Below are 21,600 nucleotides of genomic sequence, written 5' to 3' on the forward strand. Positions count from 1 at the left end.
ATCGGTCCGGTAGCAATATGTATCGAGAAATGCATCTAGGAGCCAGTCCAAGGCAGAGTACCTGCATGCATCTGTTTGCTCGACGGCTATTAATCCTTGGACGTTTATTCTTGATTAGGTACAGCGCAGCGAGACGAAGTTAGAGCCAATATTCGCCAATAGCATGGGAACTGAGTCCGGGTTAATTCACGTGTTTCCTGAGCCGCCGGTCGATGACAAGTTGATTCTTATGCTGCAAGCTCATTCGAACCAGCTCTGATGCATGACCACCGCAGGACACGAAACTATTTGGCGGAAATCGCAGTGCTCAGGCCACCCGCTGTTGCAATCCTGGCTGGTGGAAGTAAACGCTACCGCTCTATGCACTCGCTATGGGTTTCATAGCCATCTTTGACATCAGGCATGACTATATGACATCAATGTCCTATACTTCCGCCATAAATCTAGTCATTTTGTTTCTAATGTTACATACAGCCACAAGTCTAATCGAACCAAACAAAAATGTCACTTTTAAAACGCGATACCCTCATCATTCAACTCCTTCTCAATCGCAGCCTTGACTAATTCCGTGTCAGGTCTCTCTATCACGGTGACTTTCTTGGGCAACGCTTTCAGAGCCTTGAATGCGTCTGGCAGGACATTGTCAAATGAGTAGTCGTCCTTGCATGTCAAGGCCAGGTTGACGGCGTCAGCAAACTTGGCAGGGTGTGCGGTAGACAGCGCGACGTAGGTGTGCTTGCCATCGACGTGTCGCAAGCTGGCTGTGACGCCGACGGATGTATGCGGGTCGAGGATGTATCCGGATGTGAGATCGTAGGTTTCCTTGATAGTTTCGACCGTCTTCGCGAACATTAGCTGCTTGATTTCAACACAAATAAAATCTCGACTCACCTGCTCGTCAGTAACGCATTCACTGGCAAACTCCTTCAGACCAGAGTCTAAAACTTTCTGGGGAACTGTGACCTTGCCCGTAGACTTCAATTCGACCATCCACTTCTGGATGTACTGGCCGGCCTCCTCATTCGATGATGACAGTTGCTCTCTAGCAAGATACCACAAGAGTCTCTCGAAATTGCTGCTGATCAAAATGTCCATGGCGGGACTCAAAGTCTCCTTGACAGCCTCGACATCACTACCGGGCGCCTTCTTCTCATAAACACCGGACTTCCAGAATCGGTCGAGAATGTCGTTTGCGTTGGTGGCGACAATGAGCTTGTCGACAGGCAGACCCATTCGCTTGGCGTAGAAACCGGCCAAGATGTCGCCAAAGTTGCCCGTGGGCACGACGTATCTCACCGCGATGTCTCGCGACCCGCCGGTCTTTCGCAGGAGTGAAAAGTAAGAGTAAAAATAGTATGTGATCTGGGCCAGAATGCGCGCCCAGTTAATCGAGTTGACCGCGCCGAGATGGTGCTTCTGGTTGAACGCGACGTCGTCGAACAGGGTCTTGACGATATCCTGGCAATCGTCAAAGTTGCCCCTGACGGCGAAATTGTGCACGTTCGCGTCCGTCACGGTCGTCATCTGGAGTTCTTGGATGGGCGACACCTTGTCTAGCGGATGCAGAATAAAAATAGAAACATCCTTCTTGTTCCGCAGGCCGTAGATCGCGGCACTGCCCGTGTCCCCACTGGTGGCGCCGACAACCGTCAGTCGGTCCCGATCATCGTTGGCCGCGGTCTTGCCGGCGTTCTTGCGCTGCAGAAAGAATTCAAACAAATTGCCGACAAATTGCAGTGCAACGTCTTTGAACGCGTACGTCGGCCCGTGAAACAGTTCCAGCAAGTAAAGCTTGCGCTGCTCGTCCAAGACCGTCAGTGGCGTCACGCTCTCGTCACGGAACGTCGAATAGCTGCGGGCAATAAGCTGCTTCAATTCCTCAGAGCTTATTTCGGATTGGGATATATACAGCGAGAAAATCTCAAAAGCGAGCTCCTGGAACGAGAGATCTTGCCAATTGGTCAGGAAATCTGCAGGGGCGGTGGGGATCGCAGCTGGGATGAACAACCCGCCGCCCGGGGCCAGACCGCGGAGAACTGTCGCTTCAAAGCTGAGATATGGCTCGCCCGAAGATCGAGTAGACAAGTATTGCTGTGATAGTGTCATATTGTAGTTAAGCTAATACGCTGGACTAGGGGAAAGACTTTTCGTGGAGACGAAGATGAGTCAAGAGTTTGTTGCGGATGGCGTGCGGCTCGGTCGTTGTGTGGTTTTGCTCCACGTGGCTCGCACCTTTACTTCATGGATCAGCCACAATAATCTTGCACAAAGGCACTTTCCTAGCACCGTGCAATTTCTTAACGAATTCACAAGTCCATATGTCTACCCAATTTACGCCACCAAGCACAGCCGAGTAATGTACACATTTCAATCCCGGTTCCCCGTCAAGACCGTACGTAGCACGACTTCAGCAAACCTACGTCAACTACTTAATCCAAAATCTGACAATTGACCCTGAGACCCGAAATATTGCTGACCACCATGATGGACATCGGTCTGAACCACAAGCTGGGAAGACGGCGCTGATGGGACAGGCAGCTTTGCCGACGCGAGGTTAGCCATGAAGCCTTCCATTGCGAGAACGAGAGACTCGTCTTTATCGACCAGTTCATTGACAACAAAGTCTTGCAGCAGCCGGCTATTCTTGACCGACGGCGAGCACATGAACTTGAGCACTTTGTCGACCCTGGCCCAACGTGGATTATCAACGTGGGGCTGTGTTGATTCTATGCGGCGTCAGAGGTTTCAAGAAATCGGCGTCGTATTCACACATACGTACCGGTATCTGCCAATCTCGCCTTCTTCTTGCGGTGGTGCGGGCCATGCACCTTGCGGTGGCGGAAAACAATCTTTATACTCCTGTCCTCGAGCTGGGCAATCACTAACGATCCTCCGCACTCAAACAAGTCTCGCTGGGCTAGACAAACTCGTTACACACACAGGCACGCACAATAAAATCCGCAAATAAAGCCATACACGTATTTCGCACCCGGGGCCGAGGCATTGTATTTCGATTCGCAGAGTCGTCCTTTTGCGCGCACAGGTACGTCAACCTCCACTTGCCCGCCTTATCCTTTGCCCTTGTTCTGGCCACAAAAAAGATACCCGTGAAGTTGTAAATCTCGTCGATGATGTCGGCGAATATGGCCGGAATCAAGTCCGGGTCTTTGGCCGCGGCCGAGGCGGTGAAACATTCGCGCAGCGTCTGTGCCTTCCATTCCAGATCGCTTGTGAGATTGTACACGAGCGTCAGGGTGTGGCCGGGCTGGCTGTGATGGATCTCGCGGCACAGCGAGCCAATGAAGTCCCGGATCGTGCGACAGCGAATCGGCTTGTCTTCCTCGCTTTCGGGACCTTTCTAACCCGTGGTCAGCACCCGGTCAAGCGATAAACGGAAACAAAATTTCCCTACGCGCGATTTTCTCTTGCGGTCCCGGCACCGGTTGCAGGTCTTGAACTTTTTGCCGTACTGATCGACAAAGTGGTCTGGCTCCAGCAATTTGATGCACACGCTGCAGTATCGGTTGATTATCTCACGGTGGTCCGTCGGAGACGCCTCGATGGCCGACTCCATCTCTAACCGCATGTCTCGTGGTGCTCTGTCCTGCTGGATGAGTGGATTTGCGGGGCGACGCGATGCCGGCACGGCTTTCGCGTCACTGCAACACGCGTCGACCACGCCACCTCGGTATGCGGCTAGGGTTTGGTAACTGGCTGGCGTGCCAGATCCTGATAAATGGATAACGCCGGAAAAAAAATCTTATTTTTGCGAGAATATAAGTTAGTGCAGGTGCAACGTTCGTCAGATTAACAAGCCCGGTTTAGGGTTTTGGGCTGGGAACGACAAGGTTACTTGCCTGAGCATGCGATGTGTCGAGATTGGCAAACCAACGAACGAACGAACAAACCGATATGGACGGCAATTTGAGGGCAAAAACAAAAAGAAATATGGAATTTCCGAAGCCGTGTAGAACGGTTGACTACGAAGTACCGACGATCCCGGTCCGGTGCCTAGCCGACGGCTGCAGTTTTGTGGCCGCGGCCGGAACCACGCAGGATGAGAACCACCGGCTTGTCATTGTGCACATGATTTTGTGCGGCGGCGGCGGCGGTGACGACAACAACAACGATGACGACGACGGCGGCGGCGGCGGCGGACATAGGCTTGTTTGTCGCACGTGGCTGAAATTTGTCAACGATGAGTTTGACCCGCTGTTTGACGAGGAGGAGGACGACGATAACGGGGACCTGCGGAAGGTGAGGGTGCCGACGCGGTGGGTATTTGGCGAGTGCCCTGTGCCTGGATGTCGGGTCCGATTTAGCGACGCGGTTCGCGAAGAGCTTTTGTCGCATCTGTCGCACGAGCATGACGCGGGTGAGGTCGACGTTTTTCTCGGGCTTCGTCGCGACCGGGTTGGCCGACACGATGATGCCGGCGCTGATGGTGTGGTGCAGAAGACGACGACAAGCAAGACGAAGAAAGGGCCAGAACGGTTCGCGTTTGAAGATTGGGCGGCGAAAAAGCGGGAGACGGCACGGATCGAGTGCATCAGGCGGCGGTTAAAGCGGAAATACGCAAAGGCCGGCAACACGGTCCCGGCCCGGGGCAGTCCTGGATACGAAGACTGGTACCGGAAAATCAACCAATCTGCCCGAGAGCAGTACCAGACCGAGGTCGTCGGCGCCGACCGTGCCGCCGCCGGTTCGTGCCAATGGTCGGTCGACGACCAGTTGGCGATTAACCACATTTTGAAGGCAAAACTCGATGCCTATGTGAGCCAGGGCAACAAGGTCCCGAACCGGCGGCTGCGGGAGTTTGGCGCGTTCTGGCAGCATGTGTATAAACTAGCGTGCGACGAGTATCATGAATTTAAGCTGCGTCACTGTCTCGGCGGCAGCAAAATGGACGTCGTAGACACTGTGTTCGCCGAGTATTACACGCCGGAGCAGCAGCCAGATATCATGGCATGCGCCGGCAATAGTGGCTGGCCGGCGGAGAATGAAGAACGAGGCAGCGTCGTTGTTCGGGACGTCGGCGTCGACCATGGTCGGGATATGATGACATGGCTCGACTCGGTTGAACTGGACGATGCGTGCCAAAGTCCGACGCTCGGCCAGATCAGACAAGATAACTCGTCGAGTACACTCGCCTGGGATACGTGATTCCGGACCTTGGCACGACCGAGTACATGGCTTGGTTTAATGGGGTTGACAAATTGGCAAGAAACGTGTAGACAGAGGTGAAGGGCTAATCAACAGGAAGCTCCGGGGGGGAAACTGCGTTGCTGTCGAGTCTGTCATCTGAACTGCTGTCCAAACCTACTGTGATTAAGTTAAATACCGAGGATTAAGTTTGCTCATAACGGAACAAAGTTCCATAGCCGAACGCGTGGTCGCGCGTCAGCTTGCAGCCGGTAGATTCGGCAAAACATTTGCAAGGTCCATGTAATAAACTATAGCAATTAAATCCCAAGAAGCAAGCCCACGAACTCCGACCAATAGATCAACAAAAAAATTAAATAAAGAACGAGTCGGCATCAGAACTAAATCGGCGGTCGCGATGGCGAGGAACCAGATCCGGCGACGGCGGGAAAAAAAAGCCGCATCCGTAGTCGACAAACTTGTCGGGCAAGAGCAGGGCGTCGAGGAAGCCGAGCTCGGGCGTACTCGAGACCGAGAGCGAAGACGAGGTCGGCGTGGATGTGAAGAAGCTGGACGAGTGGTCGTCGCTGCGCGGCGTGTAGTATGGGGCTGAGGCCGACGGTGGTCGGCCGGTCGTGTAGTCTGGCTCGGGGTCGGACTCGTCTTGTGGAGTGTGCGAGATCGAGTGGCTGGTTGACGCGACTGGGCTGAGCGAAGTGTAAGGGAGGGGCAGGCTCATGGCGTAGACGTCGGCGACGGATGAGTTAGTGTTTGAGAAATATGACGTCGCCGGCGCGGAGCTGGCGTAGACGGCCGATGTAGTGTAGATTTGCTGATCAGACATAGTCCGGAACGACGACGACGACGTTGATGTAAGGAGATGGAACAGGTCCAGGTCCTGGATCGGATTTGAATGGAAATACTCGTCGCCAGCCGTGCTCAATGTCGCAAGACAGTGCGAGGGCTCGATTGGATACTCGTGGGTGATGCGTGTTTTGTCCCCATTGCCGTTGTCGGTGTCGTCTGGCGCGACATCGATCGGATGTACTGACGATTCGTCGTCGTGGTCGTCGTCGGTGTCATGGCTGCCGACGCTGGTCGCAGGAGACTGCTGAAGGTCCTGGTCTGCTGGTGGATCAGGCGAACGTTCGGGTTCGTCGTCGTGCTCGGATGCACGAGATAGGCGACGGTTACGGATATCTCTCTGGCGCAGACGTTCGCGCAGTCTGTAGGCGTCGATCTGGAGCTGCTGCTCTGGGGAGATGTAGAATCCTTTCTTTTGCCTTTCGATTAATCTGCGGGGATAGACCATGCAATCAAGAACGAGCTAGAGGAGGAAGCAGACAGGGGGGGGGGGGGGGGGGGGGGGGGTGAAGTATTCGATGAGCGGAATGAAATGGACGTCGAGAAGTTGGCGGTTCACTTGGCGAGGAGACGAGGCGGATAGATATAATCCGGGGGGGGGGATTGGGGACCAACCGGCGGGTGACGCATCATCGATGACTTGCACGGGATTAGCCGGGGCTTAGCCGCACATTGGTCGCCCGGTGGGAGTTTAGTGCTAATTGACGATGGCGGCGCGCAGTTTGGCGGAGTGAGTTGTGTGTGCAATAATTCTTTCGAGCAATCAAGATCAAACAATCAAGCAATACATTCATTCGTTCGTTCATTCATTCAATTCCCCAGACTGCGCGTGGCCGTGCCGAGGATTTGCCATGACGTCATTTTGAAGGCGCAGCGTGCGCGGCCCCTTCAGCCGCCCGCCCGCCGCCGGCCGTAGGGCGCCCAAGCAGTATGATAATATTGCAGTATTGCTGCTACAGCACTGCCGGGTTAGGCCGATAACATGCAGCCGTGCGCTAGTGCGGATTCGGTTAAAGAAGCGATGAGTTGGGCGGTGCTTGGCTTGCCAGTTCAGCAGCCAGCCAGCCGCGCGACTAACCTGCAACACGCATCCGATGGACCTCTGGCGATTATCCGATACACTCATCCGATGGCTCACAACAGCAGCGATTATAACTAGACCCTATCGTTAGACCCTATCGTGAGTGTTATTACTCACTCGGTCACTGCTCGGCCACCTGACAAAATGCCCTGCGTCTGCGTCTCGCGTAGGGTCTAGCCCATAGTCCATTGTGCTGCCAACGTCATCTCATCGCACACATTGCACATTAGTGAATCGCTTCCACCAGGACCGCATTCCGCATTCGTCATCATCAAACCTGCTGACGACAACCATATCGGCAATTCCGAGTGCTTGAAGCAGCGACAACATGGCCTGTACTGCCCAGACTACTACTGCATCGCGTGAAACTGCTTTCGGACTATATCTGTCCGCGTTGCCACTGGATTCTGAATATTCGTCAGCATGTTTCTGATTACATGTTTTAGTACTGCTCGAACTGGGCTCGCATGCACGTGGCCATTGTTGCGTCTCGCTTGCGTATCTTAACTGAAACAAGATCATTCACGTTCGGTGCTGGCGAATTTCTCCGACTGGCGACTGGTGTGATACATAAAAATGGCCTGCTCGCATCCTGCCGAATACGTCATCTGTTCCCGAATCGTTCTGGAACTACTGATCCCCAAAATATTCCGACAAGGTTTCGTTTTGTCTATGCTTATATCATCACAATAGCAATCAACGATGGCCTTGGCCAAACCGTAATCGTAATCAAGCGCTACTCGCAGATGACGGAAATCAACCATTTCCTTACCGGTTTATGCAAGGTCCCAATTATTCCATGCTGGGCAACATCGACTCCACAGCTGACTCCGTTATTGCTGGTACATATCATCCTTTGTCTGCTTCTAATCTCGATTAAGGCTACGGCAATAGACTGCGTCGCGAACAAGGTTAAACGTAATTGCAACCGAAATTGTCAGAAGCGAAACGTAAAACTTCGTGCCGCCCTATGACGTCATTCACAGGGGGAGCCCACGGCCACGACGGTAATTATGACACTGAATATGAAACCGCGACATCATGTCACGCGGGCCGATGCCGTGCGCGGGGCCGGGTATTGTATCAAAACTTGATCACAAGGGCAGGCACACGGAGTGGCGGACTCCGGTGAACAGACGCGACCGTTGGGCCGATTTGAATGACTCGCGAACCTGCCGGACCGCCGCGGTGCCCCATTCCGCCTGCGTTCCATGATATAGACGCCAATGCCCATTCTAGGATTCATAGGCTGCCCCGGTGTGTTCCCTCCGCTATATTGACTGCCGCACTCTCAGCAACAACTAGACCGGCCCGGGTGAGTTGAGATCTCGAGTTATTGGCCACGAATCTTCTGATTTGTTTCAGATCTGTGACCTCAAAAAAGTCAACGCTGCTGTTTCTGATCTGTCGCTGGTAGCCCGCGATCTGCATCTAACTCTGTCTAATGTGAGGGGAGTCATTGTGTCTATTCTAAAAATTAGATGCGGTCATCGCTTGGCAGCATGTAATTGGCAAATGGTCTGTTTCGTTTGAGCTGCTTCGGCTGGGCGGCTCTGACCACCGTATGCATCCGCACAATACACATGGTTGGCGGAGTCGCATGCATTATTGAGATTGTGCCAGCGAAGATGCAACTATGCATTATACAGTCAGACCAATTCCTTTGCGTCTGCGATAACACAATTCGTACTCAGCCTTTACCCATTACAGCCGGGCTCAGCCTCGAACCAATGTGGCTGCGGGTACAGCCACCGCACCATTAACACTGGCCGCTCTAATGTGTTGACCGGCACAGACGGATCCCACATCTTCCACTTATGTCAAATGTAAGCAAATGGGTTTTGTGTGCTAGCGGAGTGCACCACTTTTCATTTCCCTGACCCTGATTCTACACGCATCAGAGCAAACAAAGCCTCTACGCCTACGCCTCATCGCTTTCCTAGCGTCGTCGACCAGCCGAGGCGCAGGCGTGGCAGTTCGCCTTGACTCCGTGGCCGAGCATTGCAGATCTATGATAAGTAACAACTGATGTCTGACAGTTCACAAAAATAAACAATATGTATCCATATAACGTCGGTATCGTCCATTCGCCAATCCTCCTTGCGCCAAGATTGCGATAAGCTGTAGCACCAAAAGACAAAATAATGGCACGCAACCCAAGAAGACTGATCCAGGAAGAGCGCAGCGGCCGGAAGCTGTCCTCAGACGAACGCCGACTAGTCGATGACTACCGGCTTAGCGAACGCCAGCGATTGCGCGACTATCGCGCTCGCAAGTTATCGCGCCCACGTTCTGCTACTGCAGCAGCAACAGCGCGGCACTACCAGGTCGCAGGTCCTGATAACAGTGTATCGGCCGATACCGATTGCTTCACGGTACCACTGTCTACATCAGATACAGACGCGGCATCGCCGAATGACAAGTACGACGACTTCAGCTCCAGCCTATTACTATCTGAGATCGATATCGCATCATATCCGCCTGATGATTCCTGCTTCGTCGACAGCTTGGCTGAGCCCGACCTGTTCAACCCATTTTCACCGCTTTTCTTGAGCGATCGTCTGAAGCGTGATCCCAATGCTCTAGGTTATGACTTTTTTGCCAGTGCACATTACCGGTGGTAACCTCCTACGCGCTGGCCCGGTGGTACTGTATGACATGTTCATGATTGTTAGCATTCTGCTGCATTGGGATAGTATATTTGTATTAGACACACGGCGTCATAGTGAGTTATCTGGCATATGCGGAGTTTTTGGTTGTATACGTAAATAAAATTGAGTAATCCTGATGGATCGCCAGGTTGTGACCTATGCCATCGCAGCCAGTCTAATACTCCTTCACGCGCCTTCTTCACAGTGCCGTGAACAGGCAGGCTAGGTGTATGCAGCAACGAGAGTGGGCGGGACGCCGTCCAAACGTAATTGAAATACAGGGGATTACAAACGGAAGAGGACCGTCACGGTCGGAACGGACCTTTGTTAATATGTACAAGCTATCGAGAATATGGCGCATAATAAAACCATGGATACACATCACATTCGATCCCTTCGTTCCCACCACCGGTTCCACTCAGTAAGTCATGACAGCAGGCTTGGTAGTTTCCAGGGCTCGTCCTGCCGGACAGTCTCGTAGCAGCTCGCAATAGTGTCTTCATCTTTGTTCAGAATATAGTTAAGAGCAAGCGGCTTCAGAGTCTGCTCCGTGTCTTGCTCGGGAAAGTTCGACTGCACTGCCCGTATCGGAGGCAGCGTCGGGCCCGAGAACGTCCGACTGAGCCTGTTTTCTAAACCAGATCCTGACCCTGGACCATTACGGTCGTGGAATGGAAATGCATATAACGAGCCGCCTGGTGGAATTTTTTTCTGTCGAGATTTGGCGCGAATATTGCGCTGGCGAATGCGTTCCGTGTGCCGATATTCGTCGATCCGCCGGTACTCTTCGAGACTGAGAATGTCGCCGCGGTTCAGCCGTTTGATCAGTTTGCGTGGATTCATTGTCAATTCGACGAGTTTATCGTTGTTGTCGATGCGCTCATGATGGCGGAGGTCAGTAGATTTATACATAGACAGACAACGTTCTCGAATGCGTATGTTCGCGTGCTGAAAATTCCATCCGGACCGTGCCGAGTAGCAAGATGCCGGCCGTATTTCGCGTTCGCGTACGCGCCGGGGTGGAGCAGATGGTGGGACGATTCATCAGCCACTGCCCAATCTGGGATCTGAACGCGTAGATGCCAAGCGATGGACGTCGCATCGCTTTACCAATTAGGTAAGCTATCGTGTGCCGGGGAATATTATTGAGTCTTTCGCTTAACACCGTCCTCGGATGCAGACGTCGACTTTTGCGAAGTTTGCGTAAGCACAGGCTGTAAAGTGACGCGTCAGGGGTGAACATAGAGTTTACATATTTTTGGCCAAGCTAAACCTAAGCTTACAAGCGCAACGACGTTACTACTAAGGTTTAATATTGTGCCTTAATAGACCAAATTTGGCCGCCGATATGATTTGGAATTCAATTTTTGTTGTAATTAAGATAACTTTCAGTTACAGGTGGGTTACCTATCGAAGTATTTATGATGACCTCCTAACGGAGATGACCAGCCAGACCAAGGAACAATTAAGAGCCCGCCCCGCTAACCCGCATGTGCTTCACGTCCGGTGTGGACCGACTTTCTTGCCCGGCATCTCCGGCCACTAATATTACTCGGGCTCCCGCTTTTTTTCTGCCCGCGTACACCCGTTCGCTTCTCACACCTCCTTCTGCTTTCCGCCTTATTTCTATCCGATCTAAAAAAATGCGGGCGGCGGTGCTTCTAGTCGCGCTCGCGTCGGTCACGCTGGCTCATGGTGACGAAGAAGCAGCCACCTCTATGCCCGGTATGGAGATGCCGATATTCAACATGACCGCATTCCGCGAGCAGTATGATCCGACATCGTTTCTCACCATAGAGCAAGATCGTCCACTGCTATTACTGCACGTGTTCTTGATGTGCTTCGCGTTCGTCATTCTTCTCCCAGTGTCACTCATGTTGTCAATTGCAAAGTCATCCCTGCACACACCAATGCATGTTGCTTTCCTGTCGGTCGTTGCGCTGGGGCTGGCGCCTGGCGTCGTCTACAAGAGTCGTGCTCCTGATCTATCCCAATAACGTGCACTCAAAGTCAGGCTGGATCCTGGTCGTTCTGCTCGCGCTGCACTTTGTCTCCGGCATCTTCAAGACTTTGCTCTGCTGGGCCCTCGCCAAGCCGGTCGATGCCCGTCCATCTTCTCAGCAATATGCTGCAGCTGACACGTCCGACGTGACACCACGGCTGTCTCACGAATCTCACGACTCTGGAAATGCTGCGTCGTACTCTGGCAGTGCGACTCTCGACGGCTACGAAGACGAGACCGACGAGCTGTACTCGTCTGAATTCGGCTATCACTACACCGACTCCGGGCACGGAGGTCGCGAGTATGTCCTCGAGACAGATGATGATCTTGAGAAGCTCAGGCTCCGACATCATCCGCTTTCAGCCGAGTACAAGGTTCAGCGATACATTGCCAACCGACTTCAGCCCCTTCGTCGTCTGCTCGGGAGACTTCCTGACAGATTACTGTCGAATTTCCACACTCTCACTTGCGTCATATTTGCTCTGCTCAATCGTCCCATGGTTATCTACGGCTTCTTCCAGATAGCGACTGGTGTCATCACCGTCACCTGCATTGGCCGGAGCAACAAGGTGTTCGGAATGCTCGCGCATGTCATAAAAGGTGCTGTCTTCGTCTGGATGGGTATACTTACGTTTGGCCGTGTGCTAGGCGCGTTCGCCAATCTCGGTTGGGCATGGAACTTGCGACCTCCAGTGCCGCGAGCCCGTCAGAGCCTTGGTGCGCGGTTCTTCCAGTGTTCGATGGAGATGATTGAGTCCGGCTTGATTTTCTTCTACGGCGTCACGAACATCTTTATGGAGCATCTCGCAAACCAGGATGGCAAGTGGTCGCACAAGGATCTACAGCATGCTTCGATCGCGATTATGTTCATAGGCGGTGGCCTCTGCGGTCTTCTTTTCGAATCCACGACTATTCGAAGGCTACTGAATGCACAAGTGCCAATGCCGGCGATCCGTCGAAAATCGGCCGCTGGTCAGCAGCAGTCGACCACCGTTGACCCTCGCGCGTCCCAACCCTTGCAGTATGGTTTCTCATATAACCCGTTCCCGCTCTTCACAATTTTCTGGACCGGAATCCTCATGTCGCAGCACCACCAGGCTACCGAGCTGTCGACAAAGATTCACATGCAGTGGGGGTACCTGTTCGCCATCGCGGCCGTTTTCCGAGGAATAACATACATCATAATGTACATATCCCCGCCAAAATCCTACCATCCGTCTCGCCCAATGACAGAAGTCCTGGTGAGCTTCTGTCTCATTGCCGGAGGTGCTGTATTCATGTCTTCCAACCAGGAAACCGTCGACTCGCTGTTGTACTATGGCGTCGACGGCATGTTCACCATGAACCTCACAGTCGGGTCGACTGCGCTTTTCATGTCCTGGTTGATGGTCCTGATGGCACTCAAGGGTTGGGATTCCCAGCGCCGGTCATAGTACTAATCTATGAATTATTTGATTTGTTTCGATTTATCAATGTATATATTTGGGTGGTGTTCTGGCTACTTAAAGTTGCTTTTATAATATTTAATATGTTATGAATTATGAGTATTTATGGTCGGTGATATCTCTATTAATTAATGTCTAACTTTTTATTTTTCGAAGTGCCTATTTATCCTGTACAAAAATGTATACTGGATTCTGCTTCAGTGGATGCACCTTAGGACATATATTGCGACGATGGCAAAAATGAATACGGCGAAGTTATTGAAGGGTTGCATTGACAGCTACTCGAAAGCTTTGTTTCGATTATGCACGTGGGCTTTTTTTGTTCATGTTGCTGAGTGGTTGTCTGTACTTGTGCCTTTGTATCCTGTAGTCCAGAGCTAGCTGGTATACATGTAATAAAGAATTTAATTTTCAATTTAGTTTTCTTGCTCTGAGAAGTGACCAGTGAATGAAAGAATTTACAAACCATGTTCTGAAAGCGAAATAACCTGTGTTTTAAACAAGCAGCGGTGTCACTTTGGTACAGACGACCCTGATTAACACGGCAAGCACCGCAGATAGTTATAACAATCAAGGTTTACAATAAGATGACGCGGTAGGATACAAGGTTTTCATATAATCCAACAAACGTCAAACGTACCACTGACGTTTGTTGGCTTGAACTTTGGCTAAAAAGTTTCGCTTCAATTGCAACGCGGTTTTGCGTTCTTGAGTGTATTACTGCGGACCAGACGAGCTCTGAGCATAACGCGACGCGCGACAGGTGAGACAGATAGCGACGTGGAAGCGTTGTTAGCATGTCAGATGTTTAGGACGGGTAGTTTCTGTACTTTACGTTATTTCGGCGTGTGGCCTGGCCAATTGCACCTCTCAGTCTTGCGTGGCGTATGTCAATACAACTGCCATTTAGTTTCAGCTTCGTGTTTGTCGCTGCAACAAACTGTCGGTTCAGATGGTTGCGAAGATTGCCATTCTGATTTAGGTTGATTTACGTGACATCATACGTCACTGCTGACCATTTTCGGAATCATAGGACTTAAACCGCAAGAATTCACTGCTGAAAAGTTCCGTGCCTTCGGGATATCCGTTCTGGAATGGACACACCAGAGGAAAGCATTAGTTCGTACCGCCGGGAAACATTCGGTTATGCGAAAATATAAAAACTATAACCGAGCCCTATGGAAACGAATCTAGCACCAAGTAAATAAAATTGATGTACCCAGTTCAATTTCCTGTACTGGGTATGTCATTTCAACGAACTGAGAATTTTAGCCAGCGGTTCTCAGTACATCCAAGTGATGTGCTGAGTCAGGGCTAAGCCAGAGTTTATAATTCTGATGCATCCAGTCCACCGGCGCAACCGAGTACGTCATTTACCCATCTTTCTTGAGTGATGTGAGTTCGTCATCTTGAAATACTTGCTTCACATTGAGTGGAATATCCGGATATAAGATGCACTAAAACAATTCCAGAGTGTGACTAATACTAAGCTTAAATTACTAACATAATGTATATATTTATAGTTACTAAAAACAAGCAAAATAAGCACTGGAACATCACCGTTAATTCAAGACTGTGTGGAGATTTCTAGGTCATCGACATTCACTGCAAGATCGAGCTCATCTGCGTGCGTATCAAAGATATCCCAGTTACGGTTCACAATATAGTCCATGGCTGTAAAACTGTTATGGACTATACCGACCGTGCACTGGATATCATGTACGTGAATGCATATAGATTCTGCCAGTGACCTTGACCGCAACGGAATAACTCTCCGGCAATAGCCATCTGTGTCTGTCTGCCCACTTGGATAGTCAAGGTCGACAAACTCCCGAATCAGGGCGAACTATAGGTCTCGTCTGTCAAAGACATTCTCATAGTGAACAAGCAGGCGACTTGGGCTGAAGTAGTTCGTCTCCAAGTTACCACATCTCACATAGGATCGACACCTTGCTCCTCTTCTATTGTTATCTTGGTTTCCTGCCACGAGCTCTTCACTGTTTGCCTGGTATGTCCTAAACTCCAAGGCTTCAAAACCTTGCAGCTCTAAGGCGTCCGAACTGCTGTATCCAATTAGCTTGGCAATTGCGTCTAACTCACGTTCTGTAACGTCAAGTGCCGCAGACAGTTGAGTCTTCAACATGCCAACAGTAATTTCAGGCCTATGCTTGAAGAACTCCTCCTCCCAAGTCAATGCCAAATATGGATTAGCCCATCGCAGCATATTCATCTTCTCATTCAGTAGGATAAGATTGGCCAGGTTCTCATCCTTATGCCTTTTTCCACTTAACCAGCTCACAATATTTCCGCAAGTCTTTTCCATTGTGAACTGCCAGTATACCCATGCAGGACCGCAGTTCCTGATACAGTCACTGACATGTAGAATTCCATGTAGATTTGACGTTCGACTTGTAGGATCAAATGAATAGATATGCTCATACGATTGCACAAAATGAAAACTTGTATCTTCTAGCAGTCGAAGATCATCAGTGGTAATTTTCTCCTGAGTTGCAATGGAATATATTTTTGCCAATTCCACAAAGTTTTTCGAACTTCTGGTGTTGTTCTTGAGTCTAGCAAAGGGTGTGAAAATAATTGCAGAAAATCAAACCAATTCTCTGCACGATAGCTTTGGAAATTCTTGAAAATATCCAAGGGAGACCGTGCGAGAGAAGCTGGTACGTCTCTTGCGCAACTGATAATATCATGACCAAGACCCGCCGGATCCTTGAACATATTCTCCAGTGAATGACATTGTGAAGGCCGGACTCCTTTCCAGATCTCAAAAGTCCGTGGAACAACACCTTGTAGTATCAGGTGCATAATATCGGTTGGAAAGGATTCTGGCCAGTATAAAGTTGGTACATCCAGTAACGGTGATCTACCAGAAATTCCAAACTTCTTAAAAACTGATTTCTGATTAATTTTGCAGACATCTTCTATGTCTTGCCGTAAACTTGACCTTGCATTCAGCAGCGGTCGCGCGGTCGACCTGTTGAATCCACATGCTTAACTTGGGATAAGGGCAAGTAGTTTGATCCTCCTTACTTGTAAATGAAAAAAAAAATAAAATACTAACGAGAAGGGCAGTAATGAAATGGACGTCGCATGTTGTATATAGAGAATAAGTGAGCGTGTTTTCAAGTTTGACGTGCCGCGTGCACCTGAGAGAACCCTAACCACAGGAGTTCCAGCTCAGCGCGTGATTGGAGACGGACGTGCGGGGAAAAAGGCTAGAAGTCCGCTGGTCCCGCACCTTGCTGACTTACTGCTCCCCACACGCGCTTTTTAAATCAGCAGTATTGTGGATACGGATTGTGGTTAAATCGTTTACAGAACCGTTGGCAAATGAACGAGGCTAACGATTGACATTCGAAATCATTCTTCTGTACTAGTCGGATGAGAGGTTTATTTGATTGTGTCAGGTCTATTCGTCTCGTGTTAGACGCTTGTTGCTGAGTTCAGAGTTGCTCGATGCGTCGGAGAATGTAACAGAGGAGCACTCAGAAAATTATATGCACATGCGGATCATAATGTTTCAGATAGGTAGCCTTTGTTATTACTGTACTTGTGATGAATTCTGATCCTCTACTAACAGAGTTTACTTTTCTTGCCGTTCTTTACCAGGTACCTTGGTCATCTGCGTTGCATTTTAGCAGTCTAAGTATCAATGTGTGTTGTCGTATTTGCTAACACGCTAGGGCCTAGGTTCCATTTGAATGAGCATGGCTGTTTTACTTCGCCTTCAGCAAAGTAGACCCGTTTTGCGCTATATGTGCGCATCTGTAATCGGACTTGCATCGGTAACTTCCTTGGTAAGTGATGGTTGCTAGTAGGTGTTAACCGCTTACTGTTGTGGCTGACGTGATTGTGTCTCTTTTAGGATACCAAACCGCCGGCAGTGACTAATAATTACTGTCGTAGGCAATCTTATATCCTTTTTCTAGTGATATCTCTTATACCGCTACAACCAATACATATCTTAGCTGCAGATGTGCTGTCTACTTCGAGGACCTCTACTTTCCGGTTTACTTGATTAACCTAGCAGCGAGCTATTGGGGTTTTGTACTTTGGCCTGTATTGCATCTCTGAAGGGCTCTGAACCCGCTGACAGTGATTAATGACTACTGTTCTCAACGTCCTTTCTATGCTATCTGTCATACTGCTACAACCGATACACTGTCGTTACGTACTGCAGATGTGGTGTAGTCTAATGGCCTGTACCCTGTTTCTTCTTCAACCTAGCAGCGAGCTGTTGTGCTTTTGTTTTTCAGGTTAAGTTACGACATTTGCAGAATTTTACCACTTTGTTGCCGGTTCACTGAGGTGGTGGATCCGGGGAAAGGTCAGCGTAATGGTCGCCGGCAAGAGTACAGAGGGCACAGGGATGGGGAATGATTGGGTGGTCTGGTATATATACCTGCGGGATAGTACATGTCGAATTTGTGCATCTATATGAGCAGGCATGTACTTATAGTAGATGGGTTGTATATATCTGTATCTAGTTAGATATTCAATATATGTAGTTATTTATTTAGCAGATATTACAGCACAATGTAAACCAAAACACCTGAATCAAGGAATGCGGTCTGGTACATCACCTTGATGAACTTGGCACGTCAGTTTGTTGCACTAAGTACGAGTGGACTCAGTGTGTCATTGTGTTTTCGCTACTATGGCCAAATTTTTCAAGTGACACACTGGGGCCAACTACAAAATGACGGACCTGGTCCTTCCTGCTGATATGCTCTGTACATCAGAGTAGCGTACCTCGTCATTGTCTGAATAGCGCACCTAGTGCCTCAGAATGACCAATCCGGTGCAAAATCTCTTTCCATAGGGCGAGTGGATTGAGCCAACTGAGTTTCAATATATTTGTTGTAAATCATCGATAAGTTACAATATCAAATGCCAAAATTTAGATTACATAACAACTAGACCTTAGAGCACGTTGTACTCTTGGGTATTTAAACTAAATTTGAAATTCCAGTTCGAGCTAGCAGTCGAAGATCTTGAGACATGTAACAATCCCAGCGGTTGATGGGAAGGCGGGCTTGGGTTGGGGTATTTTTGCATGAGCCGCACTTCTTTGTTACCGCCCGCTTGACGGCTGCCGGGCAACAACACCATTTCGCGCCGGGTAAACCGGTGCAACTCTGCCGTGGACAACTTCTTGGATGTATTCCAGCAAGCGTACTTGCTGTTCTGCTTTGTTGTGTCGGGATTATGCTATAATAGCAAGCGGGCGCAGGCGACAGGTGTGTAGAGAAAAAAACCTTGAGGATCTACTCTGCAAAGAAACTCAAAATTCCAGCGATGGCCTCCGAAAACACCAGATCTTGAGCGGAAAGGTGATTAAAAATCTTTGACTTTTATTCATTAATGTATTGCTGTAACCTTTGATAGGTAAATGATTAGGGGTGGACACGAATAACGAATATATTCGTATTCGTACGAATATTCGTAATTCCAATACGAGTAAATGAAGATTTCTTGCTTACTAATGCGAATACGAATAAGATAATTTTTATTCGTAAATTATTCGTAATATTCGTAAATTTTTTAAAACAAATGCAATATGAAATCATGCCTCCCTGGCCTGCCAACCCTTATAAACTGTTCTCAACAACATCAACTTTCTCATCGTCTCGCCACTCAATGAGTGCCTCCGCAAACCTAGAAGGTCTCTCCATGTATTGAACAGTCTTTCGACAGCCACCTCAGACGCAGGAATTGCCAAATAATCTCTTGCTGCGGCTGCAGGGTACTCATTCTGGTTCAGTCGCCACCATTCGAAGAGCCAGCCTCTTTCCATAGTCACCCCGTCATTGACTATGACTACCTCACTGTCAAAATAACGGTCAATGTCAGACACGTGGCGTTTTTGCGGTTTCAATTTCTGCAACACGCGCGCTTCAATACTGTGTCCTGTGACGGGTTTTTCATTTGAAATCGACAACTGCTCTGTTGTTCGCGGATATTGTTGGTGTAGTACCTCTTCCAGGTGACTAATAACGATCACGGCGGTTGACTCTCCGAGTTCCTTCTCCAAACGTAGAGCTTTGAATCTTGGATCCAACACCAGGGCTATATAATATGCGTCTTGCGCATCCATGCAGTCATAGTATTTCTGATACTTCTTCAAGCCAACCGAGACAGCGAGGGCAATATCTGGATCAAGTTCTGAAAATTCTCCCTCCATAGAAGCAGCATCATTGAGCATGTCTTGCAGCTCATAGTATATTGGAATAGCCAGACTGATTTGTGGGGTGCCGGTCTTTAACCGAGTTCAGCATACTTACTCTCTGCAGCCTGCCAGGTTCTACGATCGAATAACTGTTCCCAATGATTAAATCGATCGGGCGTCGAAATACATCGGGAAATCACGATGGCCCGTACGAGAGACTTGGGGACATACTCGACCGAGTTGCCGTTGAATCGGGTGAGTTTCAGACCGAATCTTCTGACGATCAGCCGAAGTTCCTCCTTGACCGGGGACCTCGACTTTCCCTTTAGCCATGCGTCAGGTGTCTTCTCACGTTTGGAAACGGTAAGGGTGAACTCCTCGAATTGTTTCAGAATATTTTCAATCTGTTGTAGACGGTCCCAGTCTTGGGTACTAAAAGGAGGAAGATAGTGTTGGTGGTCGATCCACTTCCTTATCTGCTGCTTTGCTTCGAGGGCGTCTCGGAGCATTCGATGTGTGGAATTCCAACGGGTGTCCACATCATATTCGATGAACTTCTCCTTCAATCCGTTTGCTTTGCAGATAATCTTCCACTGTTGCTTTCGTTGTGGCGTCCGAGCTATCCAAAGAGCCATGATCCGAAGTCTTGATAGTGCAGAATGCGATCCAATTTCTCCAAAGAGCCATGATCCGAAGTCTTGATAGTGCAGAATGCGATCCAATTTCTTGGTTTACTTGCATGAGATCACAAGCGTCAACTGCCGTCTTGCGATCGCCTGCTTTCAAAGCAGAAAGAATGTCACCGACGATTAGATTCAGCACATGTGCCAGACACCGGACATAGCTGTCAGTATCTTGAAAGCGTAATTGCTCTGTACCAGTAGCTGTATCTTCTGTTGAAAGCTGTTCCTGTAAATGGAAGTATAGTTCAGAGACTAGAGTTTCGTTGTTTGCAGCATTGTCTGCCGTAATGGTAAGAAGCTTGCGTTCGATTCGGAGCTCTGCCAAGGTCTTATGCAACAGATCTGCCATATTCTCTCCAGTGTGAGCACCGCATATTTCTGTGAACTCAAGTACATGTTCCCGATACTGAAAATCATGGGTCATCCAATGTCCAATCACTCCCAGCATTGCTCTCGAATTTTTGCTGGTCCAAACATCCAGCGACAATGCAATGCTCTGGCAAGTTAGTGCCAGTTCTTCAACCAATTGAGCTCGACACAGAGTGAATTCCGAGTCAATTCGACGAGCTACCGTTCGGCGGCCAGTGAGCGGAAGTGAGACACCCGGTAGATCGTTGAATATCTGTTGGAATGCCGGGGATTCAATTGCCATGAAGGCCATATCATCCAGGACCATCTAACGCATCAAATTCTGCTCTAAGGTTGTCGCAACGTTATCCTTAGCACTTTTCCTGAACATTGTAGCAACCGATTGCTGCCTCATTCTTCCCTCCACTCCAGGGTCATCACCGCCGTCGGATGGAATGCCATGCCGGTTAAGGTGAAGTTTCATGTTGCTTGTGGACGTCGCTCGGGCAGAATCCGTCGTCTTCCAATTACACATTGTGCATCGTATTTCCCTATCTTCTATTGGTCCTTTTTTACCTCGCTTTGGATACCATAACTTTCCAGGAAGGTAATTGATGCTGAAGTGCGACCACAGTGAGTTTTGGCTCTTGGTCAGAGGCGTTGACGACTGATCCGAAATGCGAGAGGATTCCCACAGCTCTTCAACCGACGAACTTTGTTCCTGAGAACAGTCTGCGCTTGTAGAGTCTGCTAGAGTAACTGAGCTTGTAGTCCATTGACTTGCCGAGTCATTATGCGTAATTGGCTCACCGCCCTCAACCAGTAAATTCAATCGCGACTTCTTCGTGATCCGGTCTTCAGGACCTGCCTCCTCGTCACTGCCGTCATTAAGCAGGTGATAGTGGATTCTGTTAGAGTGCCGAAGACGGTCGGATATGGCAACGGATAGCTCGTCCACCCCGCTGACAGTTGAGATCTCACAATCGCTGTCAGACATCTTCTTGTAAGATAGGATATTGGATTGATCTCCAAGGGATTGAAAATTGGTAGAATAAAACGCGTCGTTCTCAGTTATTCATTGATTCCCACTTGACGCGTCGTTCAGTTACTCCTTGACGCGTCATGATTGGCTGTATTAAAGTTTGACCACTGCGCTAGCGTCTTGGCAGAATTACGAATAATATTCGTTATTCGTAT

The 21,600-nt window shown here is 49.5% G+C and overlaps 8 protein-coding genes across 8 annotated transcripts; 4 read left to right on the forward strand and 4 right to left on the reverse strand.

Annotated features, from left to right (window-relative positions):
* Positions 1-510: 510 nt before the first annotated feature.
* POJ06DRAFT_193585 (tryptophan synthase beta subunit-like PLP-dependent enzyme) lies at positions 511-2,106 on the reverse strand (the record flags this gene model as incomplete). Its single annotated transcript, XM_056184917.1, has 2 exons — positions 511-840; positions 892-2,106. 2 exons carry the CDS (start codon positions 2,104-2,106, stop codon positions 511-513), a joined length of 1,545 nt encoding a protein of 514 aa, XP_056045389.1.
* Positions 2,107-2,263: 157 nt separating this feature from the next.
* Positions 2,264-3,749, reverse strand: POJ06DRAFT_74027 (uncharacterized protein). The gene is made up of 4 exons (XM_056191484.1): positions 3,413-3,749; positions 2,977-3,358; positions 2,780-2,917; positions 2,264-2,726 (listed from the first exon to the last, which is right to left on the reverse strand). The coding sequence occupies exons 1-4, from the start codon at positions 3,584-3,586 to the stop codon at positions 2,422-2,424; spliced, it is 999 nt and encodes a 332-aa protein (XP_056045390.1). The 5' UTR covers positions 3,587-3,749; the 3' UTR covers positions 2,264-2,421.
* Positions 3,750-5,339, forward strand: POJ06DRAFT_74026 (uncharacterized protein). The gene has a single exon (XM_056191483.1). The coding sequence runs from the start codon at positions 3,913-3,915 to the stop codon at positions 5,161-5,163; it is 1,251 nt and encodes a 416-aa protein (XP_056045391.1). The 5' UTR covers positions 3,750-3,912; the 3' UTR covers positions 5,164-5,339.
* Positions 5,340-5,515: 176 nt separating this feature from the next.
* On the reverse strand, positions 5,516-6,454 carry POJ06DRAFT_266552 (uncharacterized protein; the record flags this gene model as incomplete). Its single annotated transcript, XM_056189158.1, has 1 exon — positions 5,516-6,454. One exon carries the CDS (start codon positions 6,452-6,454, stop codon positions 5,516-5,518), a length of 939 nt encoding a protein of 312 aa, XP_056045392.1.
* Positions 6,455-7,343: 889 nt separating this feature from the next.
* Positions 7,344-8,094, forward strand: POJ06DRAFT_74154 (uncharacterized protein). Its single transcript, XM_056191485.1, has one exon. It carries the CDS (start codon positions 7,555-7,557, stop codon positions 8,059-8,061), a length of 507 nt encoding a protein of 168 aa, XP_056045393.1. The 5' UTR covers positions 7,344-7,554; the 3' UTR covers positions 8,062-8,094.
* Positions 8,095-8,926: 832 nt separating this feature from the next.
* POJ06DRAFT_74201 (uncharacterized protein) lies at positions 8,927-9,938 on the forward strand. Its single transcript, XM_056191486.1, has one exon. It carries the CDS (start codon positions 9,232-9,234, stop codon positions 9,709-9,711), a length of 480 nt encoding a protein of 159 aa, XP_056045394.1. The 5' UTR covers positions 8,927-9,231; the 3' UTR covers positions 9,712-9,938.
* A 226-nt stretch (positions 9,939-10,164) lies between these two features.
* On the reverse strand, positions 10,165-10,581 carry POJ06DRAFT_266554 (uncharacterized protein; the record flags this gene model as incomplete). Its single annotated transcript, XM_056189159.1, has 1 exon — positions 10,165-10,581. The coding sequence occupies one exon, from the start codon at positions 10,579-10,581 to the stop codon at positions 10,165-10,167; it is 417 nt and encodes a 138-aa protein (XP_056045395.1).
* Positions 10,582-11,088: 507 nt separating this feature from the next.
* On the forward strand, positions 11,089-13,496 carry POJ06DRAFT_248309 (uncharacterized protein). The gene is made up of 2 exons (XM_056187020.1): positions 11,089-11,712; positions 11,753-13,496. Exons 1-2 carry the CDS (start codon positions 11,382-11,384, stop codon positions 13,171-13,173), a joined length of 1,752 nt encoding a protein of 583 aa, XP_056045396.1. The 5' UTR covers positions 11,089-11,381; the 3' UTR covers positions 13,174-13,496.
* The last annotated feature ends 8,104 nt before the right edge of the window (positions 13,497-21,600 follow it).

Source organism: Lipomyces tetrasporus, assembly GCF_029532465.1.
Source record: "Lipomyces tetrasporus strain NRRL Y-64009 chromosome Unknown POJ06scaffold_3, whole genome shotgun sequence".
Classification (NCBI taxonomy): Eukaryota; Fungi; Ascomycota; class Lipomycetes; order Lipomycetales; family Lipomycetaceae; genus Lipomyces; species Lipomyces tetrasporus.